General features: G+C 50.4%; 1 protein-coding gene across 1 annotated transcript in view; it reads right to left on the reverse strand.

Moving 5' to 3' along the window:
• The window catches only part of LOC102388570 (caseinolytic peptidase B protein homolog), a 97008-nt gene that overhangs the window by 63837 nt on the left and 19924 nt on the right, over positions 1 to 13247 (reverse strand). Inside the window, exon 3 of the mRNA XM_006038256.3 lies at positions 11276 to 11362. Coding sequence (XP_006038318.3) covers positions 11276 to 11362 — 87 coding nt within the window. The remainder of the gene's footprint in view (positions 1 to 11275; positions 11363 to 13247) is intronic.

Below are 13247 nucleotides of genomic sequence, written 5' to 3' on the forward strand. Positions count from 1 at the left end.
ACAGTCACCTTGTCCCCGGTCCAAAAGACTCACCTCAAGCGAGAAGCAAAGGGTGCTGAGCTACCCACATCCAAAAGGCAGTGACCTAGATCAAAGAACCTGGCTCCATTACCCGCTTTCCTGGTAAAACTGCAGGGTACAGACCCGATTCCACACGTATCAGCCATGATGATTCCTTCTTCTCAATGCATTGCTAGGTGCCGCAGCTTGTTTAGGATGCAGCAGCGTGCCCACTCAGAGCTGCTACTGCTGCTGGTTGAAGCCCTGGCCGGTCCACATCCTGGTTGCTCTCCTCCATAAGCCCCATCTCGATGGTGTCTGTGCTCCAAGGCTGCCTGGCTTTCAGGAGTCCCCCTGCTCCCGATTCAACTGACAGGCTGGAACATCTCCCTGGGTCTATCACGTGCCTCTTTATAAAGGACTTGCTTTCAGGATCCACAGCTCTAGCACAGGATCCGACTCCACAACCTTCTGGCCCCAAGGTGAAGCTCAGCCATCTAATGAGTCATGCTAGCGCGCGAACGACGACGACTCGTCACTGCCTTGGCGACTCCATCCATCACGGCTCTCCCCTGCTCGGTGGCTATTTCGCGAGCGCTCTCCCTAGGCATCTGCTGTCATCTTCACGGGCTTTCAACAACTCTCGGGAAGACTTTTTCCCATCATTCACAGCTCATTCTTGTCGCTGTTTGAGTTTGAAAAATATTTAAAGGGAGAAATGCTTACTGTAGAGGTGGCGTAGGCTAGCAGTAAAAGCAGGAGGGTATAAAGTCAAAACTCCTGGTTCTCTTCTATCCACAGATCTTTGCCTAGCTGTCCCTCAAAGTCTGGAACCGCAGGATCTCACCCCAAGACGACAGCTTCCATACAGTCTCCATCACATACTCAGAACCAATTCCTATCAAGTGGCTTTTAAAAGGAATTGAAAAGGGCTTGATGGTTTAAATGCAACGGGGCAATAATTTGCTGTACATTCAAGCCTCTCTATCCAATCATCCTTCAATCTAACCTCCTGCTCTTAGGGCAGGCAGTCCCCTCCAGGCACCTAATGTCACCAAGCCAGCCAGACAGCTTGGAAATCATGAGTATTGATTGCACCTGTCCAATTTGCAGGTAATAGAACATGCAAGCAAATTAGCCTTCGCACAAATACCCGCCATCCTTAGGGATCGAATGATGGGAGGCACCGTGTACCTGAGGTGGTCAATACAAACATTATCTGGGCACCCAAGGAGCCTAAGCACAAGTTGGCAGCATGGGCCGACGGTCACAGCAAGAGACTGGGTTCTGTTGTCAGCTGTCATTACGTCCCTGTGTAACAATGAACAAAATGTCCCCTCTTTCACTCATCAGTAAGACAGGGAAACTTCTTTCCTACCTACGAAGTCAGCTGTGAGGGTTAATTAATTATGCTTTACAAGGCACTGTGAAGGGTCTATAAAGGAAGGTTAAGGGGACGTTTTAATCCGCCATAATTTTTCTATCTGCTCTTTCTTTCAATCAGGCCACAATTATTTGCCGGTCCTGCTAAGGGGGTCAATAGAAGTCACGTTCTTCCTGTGTATTTCCTCCACCGAGGTCCTGGGGAGCTCCGGTAGAGCCATGCTCTCCCATCAGGTAAGGCTGATGATGCTCAGTGGCAGGCTTCCCTCAATAACTCACCTGTGCTCAGCAGCCTCAACAAGCCAGAGCTTTAATTTGCTGATCAAGTTTTCATTTGATTAGGGACAGGACCTATTCATCTGGGCAAATATAAATCTGAATTGACCCCGGAGATGACTCAGAGGGCAATGCTTAACTAAAGTTCACTGGGCAGTTAAATCAATTGCAATAAGTGCTTTCTGCTCTTAGTGGCTGGGCCAACGTATTGTTGAGAGAAGGGGGGGCGGAGGGGGTGGAAATGGAGCTGGAAAGCCGAGCTGAGATAACTGGACTCGGGCAGGCCTCGGCCACGGTGGTCATACCAGTGCCGGGACAGCTGGAGCAGGTGGGTCAAGATCAGAAATCCCCATGACTGGGAGTTACGAACAATGTCAAGACTTCCTGGGATTCGGAGAAGGGGCAGTTCCTGCTGGCTGCAAAGTAAAGGGAGGAAGGGAAGGCATAAGGAGACAACTTTCATCTCGTTGCCATCTGTGTGGTTCTTTTGGGCAGTGTCAAGAACACCTCTGTGCCCAATCAAGGGCACGCAAGATGAAGCAGACACAACAGCCCCTTAGTTCATACGTTAATCCAGTGCCCCACATCTGGACTTGGAAAAAATACACGGGACAACCACCCTTCGAAGCACTACAGCAAAGATGCATTTTGTGCCTCTGAGTGCACGTTCTACTCCGAGCAGCCGATTAGTGCATCACTTGGAAAGTGAGACCAAAGTGGCCTCTTGGTTGTGGTTCAGTAGAGTGACCGTAAAGCTGGCTGACTGAGCTTAGTATCCAGTCTGGCAGCTAGATCAGGGGCACGGGTTTTAAACAAAAGCCAGAGGGCTAACTCCACAAAGCTGCCAGACAGACTGCAAGTGCATGGCCGCTCTTGAAGTGGGCAAAGGAAACAGCCTGCTCTTTGGAGGAACAAGCCTCGTCGTTGAGAAGACCGAAGGGACGGCCGCAGCTGCTCCGCACCTCATGCTCGCGGATGAGCAGGACAAGAGGATGCACGCGGCAGGGACGCAGCCCAGTGGATGGAGCTGTCTGACAGATGCATGCGGTGTGCAATCCACCCAGAGGTGACAGCCGTGTAGAGCATCCTACTCAGAAGCCATGCTCTTCTCAGAGCTCGTTCGTGAGACTGCGTTCAACTCCACATTTCCAAACCGTGCTGTGCAAGAGCACAACAACGCGGGACACACGCTGGCCTGTGTGCACAATCCATCCCAGGGATGGAAGGCAGTGTCCAGAGATTTCCCCCCACATCCCTGGCAGCCTGTCCCACTGCTCTGCTGCTTGCCAGCTGCAGCGTTCTTCCTGAGATCTGATCCAGCGCTGCTGTGCTGAAGAATAAACCCATCACCTTGGCTCCTGCTCTTTGCAGCATCTTCCCATTCTTTACAGGAGCCTGTCAGATCCTGAAAACTGCTGCCCTGTTCCTGCCTTGATCTCCTTTTCTTCATTCTCTCAGCCTGCCTTCCAACCCCTTTACCATGTGCTCACTTCCGGATCCTCTCCTGCTTCTCTCTGTTCCCCCTGAAATGGGGTACCCAGAACCGGACCCAATGTTTCAGCTGAGGACTAACCAGTGACACCATCACCTCCTGTGTCTTCCATTCGGCACTTGCCAATGCAGTCCCAAGCTGCGCTAAAATTTCCCCCCGACAGCATCACGTGGCTGACTCACGTGAAGCCGTGATCAGTCAGAACCCTGGATCCTTCCCGACAAGGCTGCTGCCTCCTCTCCGTACGTGAGCAATTTGGTTTCTCCTTCCCTTGGGGTGGCGCTATACGTTTGTCTGCGCTGAATTTCATTTTGCGGTGTGCGGCCCAATTCTCTAATTTATCAAAACCCTTTATCTGGAAGCTATTGACTCTGGAAGCATTAGGATGTGTACCCTGGTTGCTGAGTTCTGCCCCAGAGAGCTCCGAATGAGATGCCTAAAGTGGAAGGACTGAAAGCAAGGAGACGAAGCAGACACATGGAGCTAGCATAGGTACTAGACTGTAGCAGGTGAACATATCGCTGCCTGCAGAAAGAGAACAGCCCCAGACAGGTCATGCTTCACTGTGTGCCTCAAAACATTCCCACTGAGAGACACGATGCGCTATGTACTGCTATTAAACACTGGCACGTGGCCATCAGCGTGTCCAATGGCACGCGCACCCAGAAGAGGTGCATTTCCCGAAGAGGTAACAACCGTCACCCGGAGAGATCCATCAGGAGAGGGAGGGCGAGGGGACCAGCAAGCAGGAACACACAGAGATTGCTCACAGGAGAGGGTCGAGGGAGTGGAAAGGAGGAATCTGAGAGGAAGAGACAGTGCTTGGTGGGCAAGGCGAAGGAGAGATGTCCAGAGTGTGGGACTGGGGGGAAGCGGGAAGCTAAGGGTGGGAGAAGGATGAGAGATGTGATGGAGTAAGAGGGGAATCCAGGGGTGTAAGCACAGACCTCTGGGTGCAGCAAGACGATGCAGGGCGTTGTGCAGGGGAGGGTGGGGAGAAGGGGCTAGCACCATGAGGCAAGGATTAGCCACTGTGTGGCTAGGATTAGCTTCTCTTCCCTGGGGTCCCACTTGGTCCACCTGCCTGCTGGACTCTGCTTAGCTATTCCTTGTATGCATCATCACCTCCCCTCAGGGCTGGGACCAAGCACTGGGAGAAGGCTGTAAAGTTGGCACGGAGGGAAATAAAGCAGAAAACTGTGCATTAAACAAAAAAAACCCCCATAACTAGTAAGCTGCATGTGTAGGCCACCCTCATTGACTTCTTGCATGCTATATTCCCATTCCCCCACTGCAGGTGCCTTTGTCCTCTCAGACTGAAGGCTGTCTGTATTGAGAACAGCCTCTGACACAAAATCTCCATGTGACCTTGGTCAAATCATTCAACCTCTTATCTTCCGTATTCTCTCCATCTGTAAATGCTGATACCATCATCCCTAGTTAAATCTTTGTCTTGCTATGCAGTGGCCCAAACACAAGTAGGCATGAGGAGGAACCTTGCCTGAGTCAGAATAAAAGGCCTGCTCCCTTCACAACACAATTTCTATATAAAATGACCTGCTCAGTTCAGGAGTCTTCAGGGTGGCCCAGTCCATCATCACGGGACCCACAGTGGATGGGAGCTCACCTGGGGGAATAGGGGCCAGGTGAAGAGCTCTTTGCACATCTACCCAAAGTGTTAAAAACAGCACCACTTGGAAAAAGCCTCTTTAGGGCTCTGTGGCTCGGTTAACCCAAACGTAAGGTGTACAAGCCTATTTTGCTGACTCCCAGAGGGGTAAGTTAGCAGCTGTCCTGAAGTCACTTGGGACTGTGGAACATAAGGCTCAGCTACATAGCAAACGAAGCAGCGACGGGAGCAGACAGACTGCAGCATGGGTGTCCTGGGCATGTGCTGAGGACAGTGCCATGGGGGCCTCACTTCCGTAGTTGCTAGATTGCACCCTTCCATGTGGGTAGGGAGGCATGCTTGGCCTGGCTCTGCTTCTTCTCAATGTCCTCATCAGGCAAAAGTCATTATCTGCATTACAGCAGGACCCAGGAGTCCCAGCCGTGGACTGGGATGGTCCCATCCTACACAAGGCAATACTGCACTCTGCCCCCACTGCAGGCAAGGGTTAAACCCAAGAACAGAATCCGAGGTAAATGTCAGACATGCATGAGTGTCATGTGCATGTCTACAAAGGTGCTGGTGTTCAACCCGCAACGCAAAAACCAAGAGGCCAAGGTAAACGATCCACTGCTTTCTTATCAGAATGGCTAGAACGACAAGAGTCTGGGGTGGAAACTGGCAGCAGGCTCCCATTGCACCATGTACTGCACACACAGACCATAGGAGAGACTCTGCTTCCAAGGACAGACGGGCCTGCAAAGTAAGGAGAGAAAGGAAGGTAGGAAAATCCAAGGCATGGAGAGAAGTGATTTGACTGAGGTCATGCAGCATGGCAGTGGCAGAACTGGAAAGATAACCTAAATCTCCTAACCTTCCCTCAGACCCCAAGTCAGCACCCTTGCTGCTGAAACTGTGGCATTTGCTCCCTGCCCTGCGGAGAGATCCATCTTTTCTAGACCAGTGGTGTTGGGACAAATGGAGTCCAGGAAGAAGCAGCAGAGCTGATCCCAAAACCTCCTGATCCAAAGGCCAGAGGGATTTCACCAGGGCTCTGCTGATCACGTAGGAATATGCACTGTCCAAAAGCCCTGAAAGCAGTAGATAAAGAACTCCTGCCCTCGTCACACACCTGGGCTTTCTAGCTGCCCAAGCTAGAGGTGCTCGTGATGACTGGCAACAGAATATTATTACTTCAGATTGGAACAGATTGCTAGCAGGGACTGGAAATGACTGCTTGGCACAGAGGAGTCATGAGCTGAGGCACAGTTAGACAAACAACTAGGGAAGAGTACAAAACTATTGCTCGTGCTTGCAGGGATGAAATCAGGAAGGCCAAAGCACAAGTAGAGTTGCAGCAAAGAGACATGAAGGGTAACAAGAAGGGTTTCTACAAGGATGTCAGCAACAAGAGGAGGATCAGGGAAAGTGTGGGTCCCTTACTGAATGGGGGAGGCAACCTAGTGACAGAGGATGCAGAAAAGGCTGAAGTACTCAGTGTGTTTTTTACCTTAGTCTTCAGAGGCTAGGTCAGCTCCAGGACTGTACTGGGCAGCACAGTTTGGGGAGGAGGTGAGCAGCCAATAGTGGTGAAAGAACAGGTTAGGGACTACTTAAAAAAGCTGAACGTGTACAAGTCCATGGGGCCAGATGCAATGCACACGAGGATGCTGAAGCAGTTGGCTGATATACTGGCCAGCGGCTCTACAGTCATCTTTAAAAACTTGTGGCAACTGGGAGAAGTCTCAGACAACTGGAAAAGGGCAAATCTAGTGCCCATCTTTAAGAAAGGGAAAAAGGAGATGTCAGGGAACTACAGACCAGGCAGCTTCACCTCGGTCCCTGGAAAAATCATGAAGCAGGTCCTCAAGGAATCCATTTCTAAGTACTTGGAGAAGAAGGTGATTAGAAACAATCAGCATGGATTCACCAAGGGCAAGTCATGTCTGACTAAGCTGATCACCTGCTATGATGCAATGACTGAAAGAGCAGTGGGTGGGATATATCTTGACTTTAGCAAGACTTCTGATACGGTCTCCCACAGCATTCTTGCAAGTGAGCTAAGGAAGTCTGGGTTGGATGAATGGACTGTAAGGTGGATAGTAAACTGGCTGGATTGCTGGGCTCAAAAGGTAGCAACCGATGGCTGAATGTCTAGTTGGCAGGCGGTAGCAAGTGGAGTGCCCCAGGGGTTGGTCCCAGGGCCGGTTTTGTTCAACATCTTCATCAGCGATCTGAAAGATGGGATGCAGTGCACCCTCAGCAAGTTGGCGCATGACACCAAGTTGGGGGGGAGTATTGGATATACTGGAGGGTAGGGCCAGGATTCAGAAAGACCTTGACAAATTGGAGGACTGGACCAAAAGAAATCTCATGAGGTTCAGTTAGGACATGTGCAAAGTCCTGCACTTAAGATGGAAAAATCCCACCAGTACAGGCTTAGGATCAACTAGCTAGGCAGCAGCTCTGCAGAAAGCAACCTAGAGCTTAGTGTGCCCTTGTAGCCAAAGCGGCTAACAGCATCCTGGGCTGCATTGGTAGAAGCGTTGCCAGCAGATGGAGGGAAGTGATTCTTCCCCTTGACTCTGCACTGGTGAGGCCACATCTGGAGTCCCATGTCCAGTTTTGGGCCCCCCACTACCAGAGGAAGGCAATGAAAATTGTTAGGGGGCTGGGACATGCGACTTCTGAGAGGCTGTCCGGCTGTGACAAACCATCTCTCTCTGAGTGACATCTCCTGTGTAAGCCAGAATGACAGAGCAGAGGGCTCAAGGCCTCTAACTCCAAATGGTTTCATTTCCAATTAGCCAGAGTTTCCAGTGAACCTGTCTAGGTGTGTGTGTAGCTGCAGCATCCTGTAGTTTTTCCTAAAACAACCCTCTCTCTCTCTGGTACTCTAGGCAGCCTTGCCAGATCCTACCAGTACTCCAGCCTTGGCTTCTCCCACTTCTTCAGGCCACCACCCTTCCAGCAGAGGACTGGACAGCAGCACTGCCCCATACTCAGCTGCAGGGATCACAGTGACATGGTGCAAAACTGGCTCTCCCCACTTATAATTTGAACATGCTGGCTCTGCAGTGCTCCTAGGCAGCATGTCTCAGACATGTGGCAAAACATCCAGGGTTTTGTGGACCATATAACAGGCTCCTCCTTCCTTCCCTACCTGGGTGATATTTTACTGCCATCTGCTTCCTCCTCAGCTGTGCACAGCAGAGCTTCCAAGGGCCCCTTACACTTCTGCTCCCAATGCAACCAGGTCTGCATTGCAGGCCAGCTGTGCCATGGAAGAGAACGGAGCTGGCAACAGCTGGAACAGTATCCAGCTCGGGGGAGTGTTTTGACAGTCTCAGTTCTCAATGCCAGTAAGAACTCACCAAGGGGTCTGGGAGGCTAACTTCATTAACGCACATAGAATCAGAGAAAATGAGGGCGGAAGGGACCTCAGGAGGTCACATCTAGTCCAACGCCCTGCTCAAAGCAGGATCAGCCCCAACTACATCATCCCAGCCAAGGCTTTGTCTACCCGGGTCTTCAAAGCCTCCAAGGATGGAGAGTCCACAACCTCTCTGGGTAGCCTGTTCCAGTGCTTCACCACCCTCCTAGTGAGAGTTTTTCCTAATATCCAATCTAAACGTCACCTTGTTGTCATCTGCCATGTCACATTATATGACGGAGGCACGTCACGAGCACTCCACTCCATCCCTGCCAGCAGTTATGTGCTTAAGTACGTGTGCTGTACTTCCCAGTCTGTAGACACCTGACACCCTTTGAAATCTAACAACAGGTACACACCAGACATTTTTTTTAACTTTGTAAAAAAAAAAAATATCAGAACAGGCCAGCCTTTTGAAGAAAGTCAGAAAACGGTGAAAGCTTTGCAGAACAACAAGGACTGTCCCGTATAAACTAAAACCACTGGCACATGGGGTTTCATTCTGTAGCTGAGAGTAACTGGCAAAAGTCATTAAAGCTGTGGCTTTGAAAAAAATCAATTCAACCAGTTTGTATCCTTCCAATGTGAAGGAAGGGGGCTGTGAGAACTGGCAAAAGATTACCAAGTGAAAGGACAGTCACAAAAATTAACGGCAGTGTTACAAAGCCTGAAAAAGCAAGTTCTACCCAGGAAAGGGGCTCGAAAGAAAGCAACATAGGGCTCCATGCTGACGTCCTCTCTGCCTCCGGACTGGCTGTGCTCACTCTGGCTGCTAGCGCCACCGACTCCCCAGGCATCCAAAAGCCAAGCTGAGTTTCTGGCTCAAGTATTGCCAGCAGTAGCAAAATGTGCTACTCTTGCAGATGCATGTGTTAAACAACCACCCAGCTCACTCTGTCTCCATGGTCCTGGCTCTCTTGGGCTAGAGAGGATGAAAAGCAGTAACAAGCTATTGTGGTCAGTAAATGTTGGCAGCTCTGGCTGTTTATCCATAAGGAGCCGATATCAACTAGAGGGTGCCATTTTTGCATAGTCGCTTGTGAGCAGAGTCACAGCTTCACAAATGTCGGTGTAAAGAAGAAAGTGCAATTAGCACAGACCAACACTGCACCAGAGACAGTCTTGCTCAGACCCTTTTTAGCTATGCACTAGGTTTGGTCAACAACCCAGAAGGGGCTAAGCTATGTTTAAACTGGTTCAGGTAATACTATTCTTAGCTTACTGCTAAGAAAAGAGAAAAGAACTGAAAGAGTTCTAGGAACCCAACAGGCATCTTGCATGTGAAAGGAAAAGCCCAAGTACTTAAAATTCGAAGGGCAAACCTGTGTCATTGAATCAAAAGCCATCAATTCCCAGAGCTGTTTTCTCCACTTCCATCGCCCTGAAGCCCCAAATGACAAACACAAAGCCAGGTTCTTTGGGATTCGGGTTAAAAAGGTCAGTATTTGGACTACGTATGTGAATGAGCATCTTGTGGGGAAATGTCAAACGTCCTCTGTGTTGCTTTCCAGCTCAGTACATTTCCCAGGCAGTAATGCAATACCACTGTGTACACTGCAAAGCTGGAAATAGCGAGAGGAGTCAAATTCGCCCCTGGTGTAACCTGAGCAATGCCGATGGAGTAATCCCACCAGATGCAAGTCTGGCCCGTGCTTACACTTGCCTTCAAGGCATTATCTGATCAGCCTTTCATGGCACTGTCAGAGAGAAGTGATGCTGCGTGTCACCTATTCGAGGACTTTGTTCATTTAAAAAGATGGCAGAAATTATCCTCCAAAACATGGAGGAAATAAACACGATTCACCCCAGAGCCAAAAGCATTGCATCTCTTTGTTGGATAAGATGAGACTGTACAAGACCAGCTTCGGTGCGGGCGGCCTGTGAGCCCTTCGATGTTTTTGTCACCGTTTCTATCCCAATTTTCGGCTGCGTATCTCAAAGAATGAGAAGGGAGATCCATGTGGGGCAGTTCTCACCCTGCGATTGGCCTTTCTCCTTGTCTCCCTGCCTTTGCGCCCCCAAAGCCCTGTTCTGGTCCACCAGTCACTTGGAATGGTCAACAACCGTCACACTCCACCGCTGACCATTGTCCCCCGGCAAAGGTGGGAGGTTTCAAATCCATCCCTCCACGGACAAGCAAACAACGGGGCCCGTTGCTGCTCGGACATCAAAGTTAAACAAACAGCCTCGCATCCCCCGCCTCTCTGCCCATCTGAAGGGGCAACCCGAGGAGGTCGCGACTTTCAGCTTGTCATGGCACACATCAAAGTTCGCACCACACACGAACTCGGCACACGGGTTCGAATTGTGGCGTCCGAGAGCGGATATTCAGCTTTTGTGCCCCTCTTTAATCCTGTGTTTTCCCAAGTAATTAAGCCTTTTTGCTTATGAACTTGTGACTAAGTAAAGCAGCCCCGGAGAGGTTGTAACATCAAAGCGCGCTCGGCCGTCTGTACCACGTTGGCTAAAATTGGATTTCTCTCCCTCCCTTGTATTTTTAAATAAAAACTAATTGAATTTAGTTGTAGACTGAATCTATTGAAGAGTGCCTTTAAAGGTTACCAGAAGCCACAGCGATCATCATGGGAACTGAAGAGGTTGGGTGCATCACTCAGCCTTCTTGGTTCAGAAAACACAGCATGAAAGCCAGTGGTTGGGGAGAAGCAGTCGCTCTTCCAGGGGCTGCTCAAGACTTCTGCTGAGTTCCTAATACTGCAGTACCTGCAACAATGCCATCCCTGGGCTGGGATCTCAGCAACTCTCAAGGTAAACAGGGGAAGGCCTGGCCAGATGGGAGTCCTCCCAAAGAAACTCAGCGCAGGGGTACAAAGTGGTGTGGGTAATTTACTGCTCAGTGTTCCTCCCTCCAAGCCTGCAGACCAGGTGGGTCAGTTGAAATTACATATATAGGTGAATGAAGAACACAAACATATCGTCTCAGAGACTTAACTAGCAGCCACATCCAGGGACAGGAAGCAAAGAGGCAGTCTTCAAGTGAGCTCCATCTCAATGGAGTCCATGTGATTTATCAAAGGGAAAAAAACCATGCAGTGACTTACCTGCTACGGTGGGACACGCTTACCTAGAATTTCTGTTGATGGCTGCTACCATGAGCGGGGTCCAGCCGAGCTTGTGCCTGGCATTCATATCTGCGCCCTCTGACAACAACCTGTTTGTAAAAGGACACGGCTTCAGTAAGAACATTTTTGCCTTCGACCGGGACTGCTCAGCCCCCAGCCTGCGAGCCAGATCTAGTCCCTGGCACTGGGTCATCTGGCTTGTGAAACTCCCCAGGGGTTCCTGGAGAGCCCCACAGGCTGTGGCCCTGTGGACTAGATCAGGTATGCAGGGCGGTGTGGGGCCCAATCCCGCAGGTGGAGGGTAGGGGATGCAGAGCCCAACCCTGGTGCACAGAGCCAGGCAGAGGTGGCATGGGGCCCCAGGGCCTGATCCCAGCAGTGGTGAGGCTCTGGCACCTGATCCTGGTATGCCCAGGGAGTGTGAGGCCCAATCCTGGCACACAGCCCTGGGGCCTTATCCCAGAGCAGGGGTTTGGGAAGAGACAGTGCAAGGGCCTGATCCAGTGTGCAGGACCTGATCCGGCCTGTGGATCAGACCAGTGTCTTTCACCTGGCCTGCAGGGCCAAAACCTTGAGCACCACTGCAGGGTGCAGCACTGAATTGGGGCTGGAAAGAGAATCCAAACTCTTTTGCTTCGACGTTGCTGGTTCCAACACAGGCCAGAGCAGTAGCACCCAACACAGAGCCACAGCTCTTCAGTAGCCACTATGAAAGGAACTGGCCCAGTTCCTAGTGGGCAGGAGCCCCTGCTGTAACTAGCAGGCCTGAATGTGTTATGGTTGCCCGTCAGCCTGAAGTCCTAGCAATCCATCAGTATGCTGGAGGCGGTAGGGAAGCTCACTGGCACATCTTCTGATGGACAACACAGGACTCTTTAAGCTGAGGAACAGCCATAAAAGGTATAACCTGCACAGAGACATTAAACACACAGCTGTGCTCTTTCAGTAATGATCTCCCACTCCTTCTGGGCCACAGTCCTAACCACTCCTTGTACCCAAGAGGCTTCTTCTTGCCTGGCTGTAGCTGGGTTTATGGGTCTCCTCCACATCCACAAACACTGAAGGAGTTTGCTCATCTACCCCTTCCCTTGATCCTATAACCCAGGCATTATTAACCTGGACTGATTCCAGGTGGTACCTTTAAGAAGAAGGCTCTTCCAAAGTGTTGAACAAGGGCATGGACAACCTAATTACAGCAGGATAAAAGGAGGTGGAAGCTAACCATGTGTCAGCTAGGGTGAGGCCCCATGCACATGCTCTCAACTTGCAGTAAGCAGAAGCTAAATGGAAGCAGTTTAGCCACTCAATGAAACAGAGCTAAGTTGTCCCAGGTTAGCCTCCACTTACCCTTGGTTGAAAGCAGACACATGGACTGCTATTGTGGGAATAGCTGACACACGCTAGGTTCCCTTTCCCTTTTAATTTGTCCACTTGTCCATAGTTTGGACAGAGCCAATACAGTCGAGACTTTTGAATTCGATTCCATCCCTCTATCCCGTTGCATAGAACGGATGCACCAACATTCACGGAGGGACGTACACCACGATCTTGAAGGTGCTCAGGATCTAGGAGGAGGCCTGAGAGCCTGCAAGTCAGATGGTAATTCCTTGTGGCTTGAAAGAGTCACCTGGCAGCGCATTTCCTTCCTGCAAAATCCAGGCTTCTCTGCTCTACGCCCTTCGAAGCCCCCCTACTGTTAGTTCAAATTGAAAGCCAACAGGTCACAGACAGCACTAAGCACCAAGAACAACACAGGCCAAATTTCACCAGTGCAGACACCTACACCCATATTTCTGACCATATACATGGTCAATTTTACAATCAGAGTCAATGGCAACTGCCACTGCTCAGATCCTCTGAGAAATCACACTAGTTACTTAGGGGTATCAACGGGGACTTGTGTTCAACTTTGGCCCCCCTTTCCAAATATGGTTGCCTAAGGACTCTGAAAGAACAATTAAATGAAGAACATCT

The sequence above is a fragment of the Alligator sinensis genome, unplaced genomic scaffold (genome assembly GCF_000455745.1).
Source record: "Alligator sinensis unplaced genomic scaffold, ASM45574v1 scaffold2476_1, whole genome shotgun sequence".
Taxonomy (NCBI): domain Eukaryota; kingdom Metazoa; phylum Chordata; order Crocodylia; family Alligatoridae; genus Alligator; species Alligator sinensis.